General features: G+C 33.7%; 2 protein-coding genes across 7 annotated transcripts; both read right to left on the reverse strand.

The window, feature by feature from the left end:
* Positions 1 to 2,737: 2,737 nt before the first annotated feature.
* On the reverse strand, positions 2,738 to 20,670 carry LOC6558081 (neurocalcin homolog). Of its 3 annotated transcripts, none has more exons than XM_032735511.2 (6): positions 20,643 to 20,670; positions 18,955 to 18,985; positions 8,315 to 8,414; positions 6,145 to 6,263; positions 3,454 to 3,642; positions 2,738 to 2,981 (listed from the first exon to the last, which is right to left on the reverse strand). In XM_032735511.2, exons 3-6 carry the CDS (start codon positions 8,382 to 8,384, stop codon positions 2,787 to 2,789), a joined length of 573 nt encoding a protein of 190 aa, XP_032591402.1. In that variant the 5' UTR covers positions 8,385 to 8,414; positions 18,955 to 18,985; positions 20,643 to 20,670; the 3' UTR covers positions 2,738 to 2,786. The 3 variants fall into 3 exon arrangements, with proteins under 3 accessions (XP_032591402.1, XP_001985646.1, XP_043071728.1); XM_001985610.3 differs by having other exon boundaries at positions 18,951 to 18,985; positions 20,643 to 20,666; XM_043215793.1 differs by lacking the exons at positions 18,955 to 18,985; positions 20,643 to 20,670 and adding an exon at positions 15,605 to 15,668.
* LOC6558904 (neuronal calcium sensor 2) lies at positions 10,311 to 20,672 on the reverse strand. Of its 4 annotated transcripts, none has more exons than XM_032735528.1 (6): positions 20,643 to 20,672; positions 18,951 to 18,985; positions 13,732 to 13,860; positions 13,515 to 13,658; positions 12,489 to 12,617; positions 10,311 to 10,532 (listed from the first exon to the last, which is right to left on the reverse strand). In XM_032735528.1, the coding sequence occupies exons 3-6, from the start codon at positions 13,840 to 13,842 to the stop codon at positions 10,356 to 10,358; spliced, it is 561 nt and encodes a 186-aa protein (XP_032591419.1). In that variant the 5' UTR covers positions 13,843 to 13,860; positions 18,951 to 18,985; positions 20,643 to 20,672; the 3' UTR covers positions 10,311 to 10,355. The 4 variants fall into 4 exon arrangements, with proteins under 4 accessions (XP_032591419.1, XP_032591420.1, XP_001985647.1 ...); XM_032735529.1 differs by having other exon boundaries at positions 18,955 to 18,985; positions 20,643 to 20,669; XM_001985611.2 differs by lacking the exons at positions 18,951 to 18,985; positions 20,643 to 20,672 and adding an exon at positions 15,605 to 15,669.
* Positions 20,673 to 22,658: the final 1,986 nt, after the last annotated feature.

Here is a 22,658-nt window from a genome sequence, read left to right on the forward strand (position 1 = left end):
CTTGCTCATTTGTGGGAAGACACGAAGTGCTTGGAAGCTAAATGTGCTTACAAGAAATGTAGACCTATAGCGCCACTGTTGTAATCACGATGTTCGGCGAGTTCGGCGTCTTGTGCTTTAGAGACCGACTGGGGTCGGCATCGAATCATCCTGCACAAGGTATGGGATGGAATTTTCCCATTTTAAAATAATCCACGGTTTCGTAACAAAAATAGTTTATAATTACAAAATAGTGTAATTATTAATTTTGTATGAAAGTTTTGTATTTGAGAATTTGAATTACATTCTAAATAAACAAAAATGACAATTTTAGTGCTCTCTATCTGCTTACTTAATTTTAATTATTTTTTCTCTTAATTTAAATACAACCAAAAATTATTCAATCATCAAATTAAAACTTTGTTTTATGTTATTTGTTATATTTTTAATCGACATTTAAAAGTCGACATTAAATAAATAATACAAAAAAAAACTTTAAATAAATGACGATCAAAAAGTCCCTGAAAAATTTGCATTTCATAAAAATTGAAGCAGGAATACTATCTGGTTAGTATTTATAAGCAAATAACAGCTGCTACTGATACTGATACTGATGTTGTCTGCGTGAACAGCGTTTCATATGATTGACAACACCCCATTATTCCGCTTGAGACTGTTCTGTGTGATTAGTCAATATACGTCAAAGGAAGTTTCAAAAACATTCATATTTAAAAATATAGTCATTCAAATTTTGAAATGATTTGTGATATTTTGTGTTTGTTAATTGTCTAAATGTGAAAAAAGAAATTCGAACTGAATTTCAGGTCGATAAGGGAATTGTGTGCTTTGTGCAGCAAATCAACACAAGCAATATTCATGCTGCTGAGTTGTGTTAGGTTGTTAGGAAAATTTCATTTAAAGCTGATGACAGACAGAATTCCGAAATGACAGAATCTTGTCGACCTTTAGCTCCACTTCGGATTGGTCTAACTAGTACAGGCCAAAAATGGTGCCTGAGGTACCTGCTCCGCCGTACTCCGAAGGAAGCCAGAAGAAAACTGATGCAACACATTAGCACTATTGGGACAGTTCTCAGATCTGATCGAAAGAGGTCTAAGACCAGTGTTGTGCGATGGTAGATGGGATAGAATCATCTCACACTGAGGTAACAGTAGGGAAGAGAACCTTAACGCTTTTCAGCACAACGGCATGCAGGTGAGCTACCGTTTTGAGGAGCCCACCTTTTTTCTGCATAAAAAGAGGAGCGCAGAAGCCGCCGATGCACAGGCTTGTGTCATATTGGACCTTGACGAGCTATACGTGCTAAACGGCAAAGATCGGAATGGCATAGAGACGTTCGATGATAAGTGGGACATTTTCAAATTAAAAATAAATGACGTAGATTTTACCAGCCTTATGCCTTTGAAATCAAGAGCCATTGTCTTGTATGGCATATCGGCAAACAGATGAGCTTCTGATCTTTTCTTTTTACACTAGATGGGGTTTTTGCTCCCCGACGAAGCATAGAGTATTGAGATTACTAATTTGACTTTAACTCAGATACTTTTGCAAATGCCTTGCATTTTTTTCTTGTTTGTTTTTTTTTTATTTTGTATTTGTCTCAAACCAAAAGTCAAATTTGTTCAGGCAGTCTGTCGGAAAGCTTGGAAACACGCACTAAATAATCGTTCACGTTAAAGAGAAATGCTGGATTCATACAGATGGCATATAAGGCTGGTAGGCCTACAGTTTACCAATAAATCAATACATCTCCCATGAGGGATATTCCAATATCAAGTGGCACATAACACATGCTCACAAATAAGACTCTTACTAGGAAGCCATACTTGTCCCCAGACTAGTGGTGTCGTTGCAAAAGATCCCTAGTGAGCACCACTTCTCCAGGTATCTAAAATTTATGGAAATTAAATGATTTTTTCATAAATTATTATTGGCACCGTCTCTCGGATATCTTTATTTATGTTCGCTCAGACAGCAGATCCTGAATGTGCACAAGCACCAGCTGCAACTTAGAAGTCAATTTGCCGATAACAATCGGAGCTGTAGTCCCATGATGCAAGTTGTTCTTCAGTTCTTCAGATCTTGCACATTTGGCACAGCGGGACTCGGCAATGATCTTACACCGATGAATTCGCCTTGGCCGCGATTGATACAGCTACCGACTTACGGCTGCCTCGTCCTCTACTGATGCCACTAGACACACTGTAAAGCCCATTTATATATGTTTCCTTCGACCGCAGTCCGTCAAGCAGGTGCCCTGCTATACCTATAAATTTCAAATTCCGTCAGGGTCTGGTATTTGTGTAAACGTTATTCTGTATACAGGCAATAAAAATGTTGGCGGCTTTGGTTGCATCGCCTTATCACTTTCTGCTTCCAACGATGTGGTTATATATGCTGTACATTGTTCCTGACATATTACAGTAAGAAATAATTGATGCAACTAACATCACAAAATTATGCCTGACACAATTTCAATAATTGAGGCTCTTGGAAGCGATAGACGTCCCTCCACTAATGAGAAATCTGTATCTTATCGTTGAAAGTGTTAAATGAATACTTCATTACCATTTTGTATACACACATTAACCCTAGAATCCTTAATCCATTATTAATTGACTTTTATTGAGATTGAGTTTATTTGTACACATTCGTATACAGAATAAAATAGAAAATCTTAGTCTGTTTTATGTTTTATATTTGCTTAGAGTACATTATTTATGCAAAACAATAATAAATGAATTCACGTTTAAATGTTTATTGCTTGTGTTATATTATTATTTAAACTAATGTGCCTGCGGGTCACACTGTAAAAGCCGCACTATTGAAGGATCACTTTTTGCACCTTCTATAAATTCATCCAGGCTTAACTTTCCGTCCTTGTTTCTATCCATTTGACGAAAAATTTTATCCGTCCTTTTCTCAGGAGTGCTCTCATCTTCTGGCATTTTCATGACCGATCCAACCATTTTATATATTGCCTGAAAATATTTTTCAATGAAATTAATATATACATAAATTATCATCAAATGTATGATTTCCTAAACTAAAAAGTTTAAAAATCGCCGCAACTGATTTCATTTGAACCGTTTTTCATTCTACATTCCATTAATATATCTTTGTATTTACTATACAGAATTTACTGATCATTAGACATTCAACTGACAAAAATTCTAGTCGTGCATACTTTGAGCGTTGCTCTGAACACCTTCTTAAAAAATAATAGAGTAGAAGCGTAGGGTGAGCTTGCGCTGGCATATTTTTTCACATTTTTGACAATTTGCAGGGTGCTGGTAGGCGCGGCAAAATAAAAAATTTCCATTGATCTTTAAATAGCCTACTTTAAAGATCGATAAAGGTTGAAATTTTGTGATATAGATAATACTGATCATGGTATGTTTCAGTGTGCTAATAGTTATGTAATGTATATATGTATATATGAAAGTTATTTACCGTTACGATTTCAAGCATTTCCTGCCTCGATATGTATCCGTTTCCATCTAAGTCGTACATTGAAAACGCCCATTTCAGTTTTTGCTCCAGTTTTCCCCGAGATGTTACACTCAATGCGCATAAAAATTCTCTAAAATCGATCGTTCCATCGCCGTTTGCATCGAATGTTCTAAACACGTGCTCTGCAAACTAAAAAGATATATTATTGCCACTAAATTGAAACATTCTGCATTCGGAATAATATAAAATTTTAGCACAAAATGGGTAATACACTTATAAAGACATCCAAATCCTTTAAAGTGTAAATCTTATTTTTAATCGATGAGCTCTGTCGAAGCTATATGAGCAAGACAAATTTTTTAATGCAGCTCAATAATATTTATTGGATTTATCATAATCTGGTATTGACTTTTATATATATAATTGCAAAGTAGAAAAGAACTTTCTTGATTTTTTAATCCGATTTTATCGCTGGTATACTGCAATACCTTAAAAAAGACACATCGTCAAGTACCATCTCAAACCGGCTTCCATCTGTTCATATTTATATTTTTATCCCTAATTGATAACATGTGATAATCATATATCAGTGTCAAAATGATGTCAAAATATATCAGTCAAAATTTCAATGGGATTACAAGTTAGAAGTAAAATATTGCCATATCCAAATAGTAAGCAGTGTAAACAAACGCAAATAATGTTTACAAAAGTGTTTCAATTTCCAGTTACCCTGTGGCACTTCGGCAAACTAGTGCGCAATCAATCGAAGCCTCAGCGATGGCTGTATGAGATGTCAACGAGTGTCTGCAGGAGCACCGAAAGCACAGTCAGGCAGGCACCAGATTCATCTGTACGGACGAAAACTGCGTGGATTGTCTGGTGGAAAGACTCATCCAGGAACTGGGTCGAACCATGTATAGCATCGGCTTGGTCATGAATGCTCTCAACTCGGTTAACGTGGTGCGGGCCCTGCTGGCCGCCCGTAGGAGCGACGTCAGTGTGCGCATCATCCTCAACAAGCATCCGTCGTACAGTATGGGTGCGGCCATCAGCAGTCTAGTTACGTTGGGGGTCCTGGTGCGAACCGTAACGTCCCGCTCCATTATGCATTACAAATTCTGTGTGAGCGATGACGGCGTGCATGTTGAAGGAATTTGACGAAGTTGGCGCAGCAGTTGTGGCCACCACAGTTCACATTCGGCGGTATGCTGATGAACGGTACCCTCAACTGTACTGCCAACTGGGAGATTATGTTCATCAGCTGGAATCCGAAATTGGTCAACACATTTGAGGCGGAATTCAATCACATGTGGAACACTTTCGATCCCAAGAAATTTCCCAAACCTACTCAAACTTAACTTCTGGTAGCAGCGCACAATTCTTGACTTTTATTCCATTTATTCGATTGATTTTTTTTGATAGTTTAGGTGTTCTAATTCCTAATGTAGTAGCTGCAATTGAAAGTGTAAGTGCAATACTTTCCCTTGTCTCATTTATAAAGGTGACTTTAAATTAATTAATTAATTGAAACACATAAATTATATTGAATTCCACATGCCAGGCAAAAATTAATAAATTTCCATATTCACTTACAAAAATGTTTAAAAAAAATGTGCATCTAGTTTTCATAGGAACTATATGCTATAGTAGGCCGATGTTGAACCTCCAATATGTTACTCGTCACTAGAATCTTACAAGCGATAGTTTATACTGCTGTTCGGATCAGTACAACATCGAGTGCCTGATAGCTTTATGATAACTTGAGATGAATTTGTTTAGTATCACATAGATAGGTGGGCAGACTATACTATAACGAATGACTATATCGACTCGACTGATAAAAAATACATTTATTTATACAACATGTTTAGCTGGTGACTCTGGGTAAAATATCTCAGAAAACCAAAAAATGATAATAATACCATAAAATTGCTCAAAAAATAAAAAAGCCGAACTCAGGAATCCAATGAAAGATTAGTTTGAAAAAAACAGACTTGATTTAATACATATGCTTTGTGAGGTCGGAGAAGTCACCCTCAACGCGTTACAAACTTCACAACAAAACTAAAATATTCTTTACAAATTTTGTTAAAAGATCGCGACGCTAAGCCAGCAAATTATGAAAATCGAATATCTGGTGGCTGTATTTGCATTTTGTGCTTCCATCAGAAAGTATATTATTCCAAATGCTACTGCGAAGCTCTTGTTCGCTGCTGTTTCTCTATGCGAATGTGTGTCATTTAATTTTTTTTAATATATCATAAGCACATAATAATGTGTGCATGTATTTTTCTTTCTTCCGTTTTTTTCGTCGCATTCATTGAAGAATGTGACTTCATGCGGTTTGCCAGATGGAGATATTATAACATCAATACATAGACTGCATTCGATTGTTTCGGGCTCATCTTCGACCTTGTTTCGTTCTATATCAAAGGACGGCCACGGTGGAAAACGTTAACGGAAGGACTCATCGTCAACAGTCGATGGAAGTGGTTTGCTTTCAAGTCTTGAAAATCCATGCTGTAATTGCATTAAATTATCGCTAAAAAAGTTTCATGAACACATGCCGAGAATTGCGTTTTATGTCCCTGTAAACATCAAAACAAATGTACACATACACACGCTCTTCTTTAACGACTTACTTTAATACTGTTTTATTTTCCATTATAAAATATAAAATATGATATTTACCTTACTTGCATCTCCATATGGGAAAAAGTTTCCATAAATCTTTTTAAACTCTTCTACCGACAAGTGACCACTCGGGCAATCTTTTAGAAAGCCTTTATACCATTCTTGAATCTCAGCATCTGCAAAAAAAAGTGAAAAAGAATATACAAATGTAAATAATTAATTTCAAAATAAATATATTGAAAACAAAAAGCATTGATTAAAGTCATTTACGTACATGCATACACGTATTTTCGGATGTTGCATTCGAGTTCAAATTAATAGCCTAATTTGTGGACGAATTTACAATTTTAAACCGAATCGAACATACCGAAATCAACGCAATGCAAAGGATAAAATGTTGTGAAACAAAAATGTTCATTTCTCATAATTCTCTTATCTTTATTATATCATTATATCTATCATATCTTCTTTGCTATATTATATATCAATATAATAAATAATAATATAATTAACAAAGCTATTTGAAAAAAATTAAGACTATGTCTACCTCGGCTAATTTTCTAGAGTTTACCTTATCCATTCAAAATACTGTCTGGCCAGGAAATCCATATCGACACATACATGTACACCAACAACAGCAAGCAAGCAGTCATTTCTGAACAGGATGAATCCCTGGCCAGCAAACTCTATGTATTTCAGCAGTCAATAGCAGCTCTAATCTTAACAGTTGCAGGAATACTATTCAGTATTTAAGATCTGTGGGCTGTACAGATTCGTCAACGACAGAGACTGGCAAAAGAGACCAGATAATGAAGTAACTACGGGTTGGATCATGGAAAGCTTGTAGCATAATACAAAATGGAAGGCTATGCAATCCAGGAAATCTTCTCAGAGGAGGTGTGTTTCTTCTGATCAAGCAGGATCTTTTGCACCATCACCTGCATTATAACTCCAAGTACCGGCTCTGTGGGTGTTACGCATCCGAGGACAGAGGCACGAAATGGTCTGCGCAAAGTTTGGACACTTGCAGACCGTCTTTCTACCCGCACACTCACCGCCGTGCTTGGGCTTTTTTGTTTAGAAAGGTATAGCCAATACTTTTCAGTGCAGAGAACCCTTTATAGGGCTAGGTTCGTCGCCCTTATTTGGGATATAGGCATATTTATAAGGTTGCTTAATATTTGTTTAAACCGATCTTCAGCTCACAGCGAATGTGGACAGCCTCCATACTCTCCCCTCTGAGGAGAGAATTTCTGCACCAATGATCTTAGGGTTGATCGCATCTTTTGCAAGATCTCTAACTCTACACATTCAGAAGAGAAGCCTGGTTGTTGGAGAAAACTATGGATCAATATTCAAACTTCACTTAACACATAAAACTAGCAAAGTGACTCCTCAAAGTCACTGCCCGCAAAAGAGATGCTTCCTGGACCAGGTATCTCTAAGAAACGCTGCCAGCCGTTTGCTCTACGCCCGTTAGAAGAAAAGCAATTGTCGCCGAAAGACACGAAGGCCCTGCTATTCCAAATAGTGTGAAAAGCTGTCAGCTACCCTGAAGAACCGCCGGTTAAGTCTACTGCCAATCTTCGGTAAGATAACACTTCGGAACACTGTGTGCACAGGAAAATCCTTGATTTTCCTTTAGTAAGAAGCTCAATTCACTGGTTTCATTAGCTTTAGACCGCAGGAGCAAGTTTGCTCTTGATGGAGTACTTTGTGGCTATTTACTTGGATATCCAGTAGGTACACGAGCATGGACTTCTCTGCAAGATCAACGGCATGGTCATCGCTCAATTGTTTCATATCTTTAGGAGTTTTCTCGTCGACATGACCTTTCAGTGGAGTGGTTTGTGCCCCTACTTATACAAAATATTCACCCACGACATACCTTTTGTTAATGATAATGTGATCTGCCGCATCACTATTGTATGTAAATTTTGTCAAAATTATGTTAAGCCGATTAAAACACAATCAACTGTGCATATATGTATTTATCACTACATTTCTTGTGACTACAGATTTAATCTGTAAAAATAAAAACACCGATACAATATAATTTGTTTCAATCTATATACAAACATTGGGTTTTTTTTTAACAGCTTCTGAGTTTCATAACAAATCCTGATGAAATTACTATCAACTTATATCCATTAAAACTTAGTTGGAAGTCTTAACGGAAACTTTTCCCAAGCTTCGGAAGTCGTATTTTTAATTATAACATATTTACCTGTAAATTCTGTATTTTGCTTAAGATCTTCCAAAACTTCTGGCTTGAGTTTACTATTTTGCTTGCCCATTTTTTGAAGCTGATTTCATTATAGTGATTTCTGTAAATATTAAATTTATATATTAGCAAAATGGCAAATTCATCTGTTTTATTTAAAATTGTATACATGGTGGATGTCCAAAATTTATAAAAAAATATATATATATATGTGTCAATTATGTCCCTTAGCTATTAGCGGTATCTTAGAGTAGTGCAAATAAATGCAACAAGTTAAAAGGACATATTTGATAGAATTTACAAACAAATCTTAATCTGGTCATATTATTATTATTTGAGAATGTTTCAGTCGACCGCAGACTAGCTCTAAGACAGTGAGAGCTTCCAAGTTTCGCAGATTATTCTAATCTATTTTTCAAATTTTGATTGTAGCGAAGAAAGAACTTGCTTTTTAATAGTTGTAGCCCCGAAATAGTATTCCAAAAGTTTTCTCTCCTTTTTCGTTTTACAGCAGCACTCAGAAGAACTGACCCAGTTTTCTAAAGATAATTGTTTAAGACATTTCTAAGTATCCACGACCAATTTAGAGATTAATATGGACTGCAATAGTTCTTGAAATGTTTCCACTATTCCAGTCCCTTCGGTCAGGAGGATGTTGCATTTGCCACTTCTCCTTATGGTTATGGTAGCAAATAGAAAGTAGTCAGGGAAAACACGGCAGCCCCTGAAATTTACTTAATGTCAGAAATAGACATAACAAACTGATCTCTAAGCTTGACACACTTGTTTCAAGGTTACACTGATGACTTCACCATACACAACACGCAACAAGACTAAAAATGGACAAGAGAAAGGGTTGTCAATCAACTTAGGGGTTTTACATGAGGTTACCAAGAAAACAAAATTACACCAAACCAGACTTCTATTCAGCAATATCAGTCCATTTTACAAGACGTAACTCAGTATCTACAAAATGAGTACTCAGAATACCAAAGAGGACCTTCTGGAACATCCTTGGCGGCAGTATTGAAACCAATCCCGACCTATGTGCATACCAACCTGCAAGTAACATTTCCTCTAGAAAACGCTCCTTCGAACCGTATAAGTAACCTGCAAGACAAGATCTTTCCGACTGAGCTCGAAATCAGCCTCTATAATAGCTTGACTGTGCGTAATTTTTACAGACTGCTTTACTACGAACCATTAGTTATTAACATGGAGAGAAAATAAGCTTGTTTTCATACCAGCTCCTGTATTCAAGAAGCACAATAAGTCACTATTGGACCTGAACCTCTGCAGATTCAATTTTTGACGTAACGATGACTTCGCGTATCTATCTGTTATCGCTGTAAATTTCTTTCTAGTGTAAATCTGGGCTATCTTCAAAGGTACTAACATCGATGCTCTCATTGTAAACTACGCAGTAGCTAGATGGGCACTTTGACTTAACCGTACTTTTACAGATCTAAATTTAGCAAATGGTCAAAAATACTCAATATAGAGTGCAAACAAGACGCACTGAGTCAAAAGGTACAACCTTCAATTTTAAAGATATGAGGTTTTGTATGTATTGAAAATCATTGCATTCCTGCAAATGATTGGACTAGATATAGCTCGATTATTAGGGAGAAACACTCTAGACCAAAGTGGTCAAAGTGCAAATACTTTCACAAATTAATTTGTCTCCGTCAGTGAGTGTTTATCTAGCCGAGTTCAAAATATAAATTTACTACCTCTTATACCCTACACAGTTGAATTACCGAAGGGTGCAGCGCTTTTGTGAATAATTTATTCGTTTAAAATTGAGAATTCGTTTGTGTGCATGTCCTTTTAGTTTGTAATGCTTCTGCACTTAATTCGACAGCATATTTATGTCGACTGTATAAAATAAATAATAAAAAAAATTACAAACAACCAGTGAATGAAACAATTTAAATGATGTTCAATATTTTTATATAATTTTAGTATAAGAAATATAAATTAAATATTTATACATTTCATTACTGATTTCATCAAATACACACATATTATGGGATATAAATATTTAAGGGGCCAGCATTTTAGACAACTCTTCATCCTGCAAACATCCTTTCAAAAATTCATCTTGAGTTAATTGACCATCATTATTTTCATCCATCTTAGCAAATATATTTTTTGCACGCTCCTCTGCAGAGTCAGCAGGACGATTTGATGAGCATGCTCCTAGCATGTCGTAGATTGCCTAAAACGATAGCCATTGTTAGTATAAAATTCAAATTCTACTAAATTTAAATTTCAATTTGCTTAATTTTTTCCCCATTCAGACTTATGTCAACCATTTTGTAAGTATTCATTCTACAATATTTTATTTTCATTACTATAACTCTTTGATACTGAAGACCGATCAATATAAGTGGGTTGGCATCGCTCCCACTGTTTACATTTCATTGCAGATGTTCCGCTATTCGGTAAACTTTGCAAATTGTCAGAGAAATAGTCATTGGGCAAAAAACCATACTAATACATTTCTCTCTTTATTTAAATTTCTTTCCTAGCTGCTAATGTCTCTTCAATTGACTACAACCAGAGAGATTCAATCCGGTATGCAAAAAATATCTAAAAATGTACATTCTTTTGTACAATACTCTGATCCACAAACAATTTTTATGCGAGCACCTACTTTTAGTTAGAGATCGATCGTCGATATACCTCGAAAAGTAAATTTTAAAAAAATGTAACATATATTTCCACAACTTAAAAGTTAGAAGCTAGGCTTGGAAGGTAGGTTATAGCACTACATTATAGGTAACCTTCTTCAAAGATCGGAATTTTGGTCACTAGTCCGGAATTTCTATATGTATAATGGGAACCAATATACTCATTTTTGCTGCCATCTTGGAATCTTACGAAATTTATGACTTAAGCCAGAAAATACTTTATCATGCCACCTAGTCATTTGGTGGCAGCAATTTGCCGATAGGTTTTAAGATGGACATCGCATTGTGTAAGTTAAATGCGGATATCTAAAGGTTTTGCTTGCTGCAGCATGAAAAGGAGTAGGTACTCCACAACTCACTTGAATGTCGAGGAATCAGGTTTAGCAATACACAAAGATCAGGCTCCTGTACATTTGTTGACCCTGATCTTTGTAAAATGCTAAAATCTACTTTGCTTGGTTTTTAGATGTAAAGGTTCTTTAGTAAGCACAATAGGTATCTTCCTAATCTGCGATTTTGCATGTAAGAAAGGTATCTCAAGGGCTGATCATATCGTTGTCAAAAAACATATAAATGGTAGGTATGTATATTGGATTTTAAGGTTTCAATCCAAGAACGGTACATAAATAATTATAGCTCTTATAGTTTTAACTCTTGTGTTGATTGCTATCGAAAATCTTTAATCGCTTGCCAGTTTAATTTCTTTCTATATTTAGATTTAGCATTTCCATCTGCCTACATAGGCAAATTCATGATACTTTGTTTTAATGGGTCCAGGATATAAAGGTAATATTGAAGCAAAGTTTTGATTATGCTAAGGCCAATATTCAGTTTCGTTCTCCCAATAAAGTGGAGAAAAGCAAAATTTAATGTAGAGAGGGAGAGAGAGAGAGTGAGAATCATATTTGATTCAAAGCCGAATGTGCGAACAACTGATCTGTTTTCTTTTGTATTCTAAAATAAATATTTAATAATAAGTTTAGCCCTTTTGTTTATATAATTATAATTTGACATAAATATACCTTGGGGTACATAGGCACTCCATCTATAGGCACCCCATCTGTGTACCCCAAGGATATAAATCGATGGACTTCATTGTTTAGAACACCGAGTGTAAAAAAAATCTTAAAGCCGTACGCCAAAAACAAATAATAGTATTTTGCAAATTCCCGTTCTTCTAAGCATTTCCTCATCAGCCAACAGTCTTTGAAGAGATTCGATCCGCATACCACCTCTGGGTAGCCGTTTTTCTTCTTTCTGGTGTGGATGCAGTGCCTAACGATATTTTACTTGATCGTCTTCTACAACTTACAAAAGTATTATTATTAGGGTAATGGTCTTTAACATAGAACCGCTGGTTGCGAAAGACAAAGAATAAGTGCATGGATAGCAGTATGGGTACTGAAAACTTTCAGCAGGGTTACAAAAATTAAATCCAGCAATATGGCAATTTTTAAATTAACTTTAGATATGGTATATACCTGAACAATTTTAGTCATTTCTTGAATGTCAATAACGCCATTACCATCGACATCATACATTCTAAATGCCCATTTTAGTTTTTCTTCTGGTGTGCCGCTAGAAGTAACATCTATTGCGAGTAAAAATTCCTGCAAAGAATATATATATATATATATAATACAATATACAAGTCAATATATTAAATTGTAATGAATATTTTTGTGTACTCTCATTTGTAACTGATAGAATATGAAATCTCTGATCCCATTTACTTTATAATATATACGAATCAATTATTTAAAGCCGAGCAAATTTAGCCATGTCAGTTCGTCTGCTTATTTATTTTGTTTGCAAGAAAATATCTCATTGATCAATCTATATTCTTGAAAAATAAAGCACATATGTCTATTTGCTATAGACAGTACACAAGTATGTGCATATGTTGGAGTCAGTTCGATCGGACAAATTTATCACGTAAATCCAAAGGAACAATCATTTAAAATTGTAATTAATTTAAAAAAAAATCCTGTTGTTATACACTACGATTATGCACAATTTTGAAAAAATTAACATTCAATTTTGAAACCTATATATATATATATATATATATATTTATATATTTACGCATGACAAAATGTTGTGGTACACAATATTAAAATTTTAAATTATCTTCAAGGACTATCATCGAAAACAGTCAGTGTTGTTTTATTTCTTCTAATGATTTTTTTTTTCAACAAAACAGATGTTTTTATTATTTGTATTGTGATACAAATAATTTAATTGAATAACGAGTTTAAAAGGTAATAAAATGACTTGAAAACAATTTATTTTAGCAAATGATTTATGTATAAGCGTAATAATTAAAATAAAATAAAAATATTAAAACAAAATAAATAATTAGTATAATTAACACTATTATTATTTAACTTTTAATATATAAAATCACAAAATTAATGAATATGAATATGTGTAGTAATAATGAAATCCAAAAATCCAATCCACTGAAATTTTTTGACATATGCAAACGATATTATTAAAGCAATTACCTTAAAGTCAATATAGCCATTTTTGTCCATATCGAATGTACGAAAAACATGGTCACAAAACTCTTCTGCATTTCCAGATGGAAAAAACATTTTATACATGTCAACGAATTTTGCAGGAGTCAAACGTCCATTGGGGCAGTCTTGCTACATAAAATACATACAAACACATATTGTTACAATTGAAATCGTTTTATTTAATAAACTGCGCGAAACTCACCTTAAATCCTTTATACCATTCTTTTATAGTAGCTTCATCATAACGGGTGTGGGTTTTCAAAAACTCCATATCTTCTTTTGTTAGGCGATCTTTACTACTTAAGCACCCCATTGAATATGTAGATTTTCACTTTTAACAATTGATATAAATTTATATTTTATTTATCAATATAAAGAGACTTGTGATTAAACTCGCTATTTATTACGCGTTTTCTCAAGAGTTATTATATGTGATTAAAAGTTCATTCAATATTAATATTTGTTAAAAATATTGCGTTACGATTACGATATGTATTAATTTGTTTTACAGTATTTACATTGCATTTTTATTTCGAGTGCTTTAGAAAGTTTTTTATTAAACTATTACCCCGTAAGTTGTTAACGCTAAGTGAACCAAAGGACTAAAACAGATTGACTGATGCGCATGCGCTAAAATTATCTGTATACAGGCTGATTATTGAGTTACCAATTTTTTTCTGTACACAGTAATAACTTGTTATTTACGACAACAGGGTTGCCAACATGGTATTTTAATTTAAACAGTTTGCGTCTATTTATTATTGTGATTTGTTAAATTTAAACATATTTATATTATTTTTCATTAGTTATTATTCTTGAAAAATTTATAATACAAGTAGAGTAAATAATACTGACGTTAATAAGTTCATCGATGTCTATCGGCAAAATAAAGTACAAAACATATTTAACAAAATTTAACTAATAATCTTAAAAAATTGACTTGTACCAATATTAGTTTTTTATCAAAAATGTTTTCCGACAACTAAGTCGATATTTAATATTCATTTATTTAATTTTATCAAAATCTTTGACACAGCTAAAGCCACATTTTTTAATTTTTCGGCGATGCTAAGAAATATAGTTTTTATATAAGACTCCATTTTTGATAATTTGATAAATAATTGTCAAGTGTTGTACAGCTGATTTGACGGGATTTTGAGATGAGAGCTTCAAAAAAAGTTTACATAGAAGCAGACAGGCCAACTAACGAACTGATATAGATACGGACAGGCTATTGATATTTCACTTCTTTTGCCAAAATTATAACACTGCAGTGAAACAAGACGGTGACAGGGACAGGAGAGTTTATCGATAAAATTAAATTAACTTAATATTAGATTTGCACACAGATTGTTTTAATGAAAGCGATAGGATTGATTATTTACTAGCTTAAGCTCAAATGATAAAAATACTAAAATACTTGATAAGTTTCGTTAAAGTGTGTAAAAAGATTTTAATTTTAGACCAATCGTGCCTGAAATGTTTCAAATAAGTTTGCTTCATTCAAAAATACTCCATCTGGTATTTCCAGGACAAAATTCAGTTTCCACTTATTTTCGCGAGCTTAAATAGTAAGCTCAAGGCCAATCGAATAGTAACAAAAACGATTAAGTCATTCATTTTCTAATTGTTTGTTGGCAAAATATTTATATCATGAAAAATTAATTTATAAAAATAATTAATATCATTTTGGATTGCATTTTCAAACTACACCTAAGTAATGCACGTAATATCAGTAAGCACTGGCAGTAACAATATATTTCCATGCCAAACTAAGTGATATGTAAGGAGCGCATAGTCTCAGATGCAGATTGACGGATGGAAATGGCTATTCAGTTTAAGTGTTCCTTATGGGGTCGGATACCTCCGTTTGCTGTTGCATACATTTGCAGAATCTAATATTATCATTTTGAATGGGTATAGTAAAGACAATGGTCATTATCGGAGATAACATTAGTAAAACCGTCTATTTTGTAATACATATATCAAAGTAAATTTAACAGTATTGTAAGTTCTACTTCACTAAAACAAAAAAAAACACAACATTCTGATTTAGCACCAGAAAATTTACTTACAGGTCAATTCCGGCATAGACATTATTTTAGCAATTTGGCTAACGCAATATATCAGTGAATATTTCATACCAGCAGTCCATCTAGCGACATTTTCCTACCAAAAAAATTATGAAAAATTAAAAGGATTAAATAAATCATTAATAAACCCTGTTTATATGAAAACATAAATAATTTTGCACCCACTGAAAACATATATTTGTACTTTAGCGATTCAATATTAAATACAATTTAATATTAGTACTCGATAGAGACCAGAACATCTTTAAAATAAAACCCTTATGCTCTTATCGATCTTCTTGAGATGCCAAAATTAATAAAGATTAAAGAGCTTTGTTTAATTACATCGGATTTCTATATCATATAAAAATACTTTCAGCTTTAAAGCTATTTTTATGGGATTTTGACTTTAGATAACCAACATTCACAAATGATTACGCCTTGACTTTTTCGTGTCCTTTGTAAACCTTATGATGTCTCGTTTAACGATCCACCTACGATACTTTTCTCTATGTCTTCGACTAAGTTTAAGATTTATTTCTTTCTTTTCTATTTATGAAGTTTTACAAAAATTTGTACAGGCACTTTCATTATAAATATTATATTTTAGCATCAAAGACTGAATCGATATAGATGGACATTAGTTCATCTGTCTGTAAGTATTGTTCACTTCGAAGATTATGAGTTTCACTTTCAAGATAGACTCCTAATTTAGAACTATTCGGAATCTAGGTTTTCATCATCAATACGCATTTATCTTTAAAGTAATAGAGCCAGATGTATAATTTTGTTCACCATTTTTTGCTCTGAACACGTTTAAAATACGTAAAAATGGAGACGTATAAAGCTATAGCAGAAGGAAGCACGACAAACCACATACGGTACATATATTCTTAGTAATCTAGCCAAGTTCGTCTATCCGTCCGTCTGCATGAGCATGCGGATCACAAAGATTTCAATTTGGAATATGAGTTCTTGTATAATGGGCGCAGACCAAGTTTGTTATATTCTATCGATAACTTCTCCCGTTTAGCAACAATCAAAAAGTACAGATTCCCGATAGTAATTACGCCACAGTTTTAAATGTACACTCTTCCAATACAAAGATATGATATTTGATAAGGGCATCTCCAAACCAAAATCTCTCGACTATATCATTTTTACTTACATATTTAAGTTAACCATCTTAAAAAATATTTTTCGCAAATCTTTTAAAAATTAATAAGACAGATTTTTATAAATGTGTGCAAATCTTTATAAAAAGCGGAAGGAAGTATCTTCGACCCTATTAAGTATACATATATATTCCTGATCGGCATTAACAGACGGTCGGTTTAGAAATTTACGTCTGTATGAATGTCGCAATCTGAAAAGGGTAAAAGCTAGCTTTCAAGTTATTGTATACCATATGTGCAATTCAGTTATTTTATTCTATCGATAACTTCTCCAGTTTCCCAAATATTAATTAAGACCCATTACCGTTAGTAATGAAAACTGTACATTTTAAGAATAGGAACACATAAGCATACTATTGCAAACTTCTGACCTTATATAGATTACGATTGATACAGAAGTTGTTGATAAAAATATATTTACTTATTGAAATAGCAAGCACAAAAATCTAGGAGAGCGTGTATTTATTAAAACTTTCTGAAAAATATGTAATTTTTAAGCCCTGATACCGAAGATATAAAAGTATATTGGTGTTGTAAAACTTTTTTTTCGACAACTTTAAAGATAGAGACTTGAAAATTGGATGTTCGAGGAGATAAAATTAGAGTTATATATCTATTAGGATAATAGGTAATCGATAATCGCAAATCGATAACACCACAAATCTACCACAATTTTCAAGTTAGTAACCAAATTTAATTAGTAGATTATTGGCGCTGTTCTTCAAAGACTAGATTCTAAAGATCTAAAATGCTTATATTTTCCACAGTTTCCGAGCTAATCGCTAAATTTGGAAGGTATATTAGTAACCGGTAACACCCTTAATGGATCGAAAAAACCAAAATATATGTAAATCGATCAAACCGTATATCTCACACATTTTGAAGGCAGGAATCACCTTTTTTAAAAGGTATATTAGGCGTAACACAATTAAAAAACCGGACACAATTCAGACCACGTCCAGACATGCTTCCATAATTCGAAAAGGTTGACATATCCCCCAATTCAAGAGATAAAGTTACCAAAAATGGAAGGTTGGTTACTAGGAATCTTCTCTGAAGATAAAGTTAACAAAAATGGAAGGTTGGTTACTAGGAATCTTCTCTGAAGATTAGCCTAGCCCAACCCGCCTCCTTAAAGGCGACGAAAAATGTACAGTTTGATGACTAGTAACACTATATAAGTTATATAGATTTACACTTCGAGATACATATATGATATCGATCGGAAAGACAGACTGACAAAAATTATTATTATCTGATCATGATATCAGAGTATTAAAATCTACAACGGTTGCGATGTATTGTACAAAATCATAAAACAAAACCTAAAACGATCCGTATCACTGTGAAGCCTTTTGATAGCCCTACATTCTCTTTATTAAGCTCAGTGATACCACTAAGATCCGAGTATGAGGATTCTATTTGAACAACGTAATGCTAGTAAAACTATTTGTTTGTGTTAGCCGCTGTGTTATATATTTTTGTTTTTATTATTTATCGCGACACTGTTTTCTCTTCAGACCAATCCGTATTATTTGTCTGTTGTAGTTTGCCACCCCGAATCCGAACAAAGTTCTTTTCGCGAAGAGTGCTCGTTATGTACCTTAACATTACATACGTTTTTACTTACATACAAACTGTATGGCTTTCTCAGCAGTAGCCCTCCTGACCATACCTAAATTTAAATTTATAATTTGATTGTTCATTTTAAAAACCAAATTATTGATTGATTATTAATAATAATAATTAATAATAATAATTTTTTTGTCAGTACATAAAGAATTCAAATATCATATCTTTAAGAACAAACAAGTTTTAAGCCGGAAGAATTGACGACACTACCGAATTCGCTCAGAAAGATTAATTTACTCCGCTGTCATAGTCAAGATAAGAGGTAGAGAGTACAATAGTACTACACTTTTATAAAAGGATCATGACTAATGTAATTTAATGCCTGCATTAAATAGATAAATACAAATATAAATATTTTGGATGTATCAAAGATTACTTTTAAACATACAAAAAAAAATTATTGTATTTTATGGTTTTGGCCGCCAAGCTATATTATGAGGTAATTCAAATTTTATTATTATTTGTTATATATAGTGTTATCTGCGAATTTTATACACACTGGTATGTAAACATTTGAATGTCAAAATGATAGTAGTACTTACTTACACTATATGAGTCTGTTGTGATTTTCAAGCCGCTAGAAGAAACAAACAATATTTAAGTCTTCAACATAATAAAAATATCGGATATATATATATAAAACATCCTTAAGTACAATAACAGTGCAAGTAGGTTAGTTTAGGTTAAGATGGTTGTGAGCAGGGGGAAAAGAACACCCATAGGAACCATGAATCATGATGGGAACACCGAAAGGCACCATGAATTATGACTGAATCTGTTTTGTTGCTAGGAGAATTGTTGGAGATCGAGCCAAGGACTATTTGTTCAACTATTAGTGTTGGTAATAGAGAAAGTGCGTCCGTGATTGCACTCAGGTAACGTGACACTGCTCCTGAAATAGTGGTTAAAAACTAGATGCTCTGAGTAGACCATTCCGCCGAAATGTGAAAATATATATATACTGATTTATCCCAGTCGATATTTGTGTGACGTTTGGAATGGCCGTTATTAACTTTATTCGATCGACTTAAAACCATAACCATAAGAACTAAAAAGCTGTAATTTTCGCAGTAGTAGTAGTTTCACTGAAGAAAGTAAAGTAAACCTCGATTTTTAAAAAATTCTATTTATAAGCTAGAGAGTAGTGCGATGCTAATAATTGTTTGAAAAAAAAGTATCAGCATAAGAAATATCAACCACACACTGACTTGAAAGATATTTTGGCAATTCAAAATGTCTCTGATACAAAATATCATCTTTTGGACGATAGTCCCTATACAGCCATATGACATAGTGGAGCTAATTCAGCCGCCCTTATGGGGTCAAAGATGTCTCATTCAATGAGCGCAACGTCAGCAATTCATTCATCAAAACGATTTGCATAGAGGACAGATAACTAAGGTATCAGAATAAAATATTTATTTCCAATAGAGGAAAACCAAGTCTGAGCAAGACGCCTCTGCCGTGTTCATCTGTTCGTAATCTTATGAGGAATTTGGCAAAGATTGTATCCCAAATCTAAAGCTTGATGCAGCTTTTGCTTTGCTAGAATTCGTTATTGTGTTAAAACAGAACAATCAACTTATAACAATTCCAGCTGATCCTAAGAGAGAAAGTTAAAACATATTATTCACACAAACTCCACATTTATACACATTTCCATACGGTGGAAAGACCGAGATATAGTATAATATATTAACCCCAAGGGCGGTAAACTATCCAAACAGTATGAACTCTACTCATAAACTTCCTTTTAATTCAGTTTTATTGACCCAAGTGCCATGTTTTCATAAAATCTTAAGGTCATTTCTTTAAAGATCGAATTAATTTGAAGCACATATTTATATATAAAATGAATATCAACTAACTTAGAAATTCCGCACATAACTGTGATATTTTATGATTAGTAAAATTTGTTCGGCACGACAGATGATTAACAGTAGAGCCTTTGCTAGATACTAAAAAAGGAACAGCCTTCTCATTCCACATTTAGGAATATGTTACATATATGTAAGTAATTTCTTATATGTATGCACATTTAAATGACTATAAATACTTGAGTGTATCAAAATGCATACATATATGCATATCTACATGCACCATATATATAAATATGTATGTTTATAAATATGCACAAAAACATTCATTTTGGCAAACAAACAAATGTACGCACGATTTAATATTTATTCAGAATGCAAAACCGTAATATACGAACTTTGAAAGCATATTTTTACCTGGAACATTTAACACTATATTTAAGATTGTGACGTTCTCCACAAGTAAACAATTTTATAATTTATTTAACGGCAAAACAATCGCTTGAGCAAAACACAATCAATACAATAATTTTTGGGGTGGCTATTAGAGATGTTGACATTCTATCGATATATCGATAAGTGACAACATAGTAACTATATTTTTGAAAAGTAATCTTGAAATTATTTTGTTCTCTACATCAAACCGACTACAAAGGTATACTACGTTTGCTGCTACCCAAGGTATTTAATAATGATAATACATAATAATAATTCTTAACGAAATCGCAAAACATTTTTTTTTATATTCTCATGTTGATCTAAGTTCTATCAGCAGCTGCCAGCATTTTCTGTGTGCATCAATATGCGAGCGCATTTGTGAGAAAGCGATGGCTTGATAATCGTCGCGAGCATCAATATGTTTTTGTGTGTATGCTGCAGAGCCCCGTTACGATTGTGTACGTATATTTGTATGTATGTATGTATGTATAAATATTCACGTGTTTGGCTGCAGCAGGCACTTGCAGAGCAGCTCGCATTTTGGTGATAAACTTCTTAAAGGCAAATTTCACAATAAAACTAGAATAAATGTACAACTGGGTTCCGCGTATATCGTTGTCGAGCTCACTCGACTACAGCACTCTTAGTTGTTTATCTCCGCCTACAAATGCCACAGCTACATGGAAGTTACCTTATCCCCTTGCTGTTCAAAGCACAAAAACTACCTCCAAAATGTTGAACGCAACATGCATATTGATGTTCCGTTCGCACGATATCACGATATCTAACCCCAAGAAATAAACGACAGTAATGTCAACCACTCTGTCAGCAAAGAAATGTCGCCATATGTACATCCGTCTGGATTCGTAACTTAATGCTGAACCAAGATGGATTGAAGGCTTAGTGTCAATACAATTTGGACAATTGATCGAGACTCGAATGATCCACAGCCAGAATTGGTCTTGACTCCACTCATGGATATCACCAATATTATTTTCGTTTGGAAGAACCATTAAAATTCAGTTGAAGAATAAAATATTTTGGCGTTGTCTTAGACAGAAAGTTTGACGAAACTGTAACTGTAAATACAATCAAGATGGAATGTTCCCCAAAAATAATCTGATGGTTATATGTCATCATTCGACTGATCGTTGTATATAAACCATCTCTCTGGTTGCGATGACTTAACAAAGACTTATGTTTTAAAATATTCAGAAAACCAAACTGCAAGGGTGAACTCTGCATCACAATCTGCCCAATACCGCAGGCAACTTTTCCAACTTGTGGGAAGACACGCTGCCACTTTTACAGCACTGAGAATTCTTATTTCGTCCACAACTTCGACGTGTTAAACAATTTAAGATGTCAAAGTCCGTTAGGTAGCACAAGAGCCAAGCATGTACCAAGTATTTCAGTGGGAGGTTCTTCCTTTCTCTGTCGACAATCGACCTAGTTTAACAGACGGCTTGTTTGCCTTAGGCATATTATAATTTTACTCAATTTACATGTTTATCGATAAGAAACGACTGTGGACTAGCAAGCCGTGGACTACATACCTTATTAGACTGGAGTTAATCTGCTGATAGCACAATTAAAGTCCGAGTTCAAAATATTATTGTATATTTGTACGTTTTAAAAATTTGTATCAATCCTATTCTTGAATATGGATCTTGTATATGGTTCATCAGGAAAACATAGAATTTGTATAAAAACTACTTCTGATATTTGCCACTTACATACTTATCGTAGTAGATTTTAACTAATAAATCTTCCCCTTTCTTGTCATCGTAGTAGCTTTCATTTTGCCTGAATACGCGCTTTAACCAGCGCATGCTTGGTATTCTTGGACCACTTGAATGTCCTGTCAATACTTAACGTCCAAATAACCTCCAAATCGAACATTCTTGAGAAGAGAAGAAAATATTTAGGGGTGCCTTGCATTCTTACAATGTCTTGAGAATATTACCAGTAATGTATCTAAGAGTCGATATTTAA

This window comes from Drosophila grimshawi, unplaced genomic scaffold (assembly GCF_018153295.1).
Source record: "Drosophila grimshawi isolate 15287-2541.00 unplaced genomic scaffold, ASM1815329v1 contig_78, whole genome shotgun sequence".
In the NCBI taxonomy this organism is placed as follows: Eukaryota; Metazoa; Arthropoda; class Insecta; order Diptera; family Drosophilidae; genus Drosophila; species Drosophila grimshawi.

Coding starts and splice junctions, on each gene's coding strand:
- LOC6558081 (XM_032735511.2), bottom strand. CDS start 8,384: ATGGGCAAGCAAAATAGTAAACTCAAGCCAGAAGTTTTGGAAGATCTT. Junction 3,643..6,144: donor CATATGGAGATGCAAGTAAG/GTAAATATCATA, acceptor ATATCTTTTTAG/TTTGCAGAGCACGTGTTTAG. Junction 2,982..3,453: donor AAATGCTTGAAATCGTAACG/GTAAATAACTTT, acceptor AAATATTTTCAG/GCAATATATAAAATGGTTGG.
- LOC6558904 (XM_032735528.1), bottom strand. CDS start 13,842: ATGGGGTGCTTAAGTAGTAAAGATCGCCTAACAAAAGAAGATATGGAG. Junction 12,618..13,514: donor ATGGCTATATTGACTTTAAG/GTAATTGCTTTA, acceptor TATTCTTTGCAG/GAATTTTTACTCGCAATAGA. Junction 10,533..12,488: donor AAATGACTAAAATTGTTCAG/GTATATACCATA, acceptor CTATCGTTTTAG/GCAATCTACGACATGCTAGG.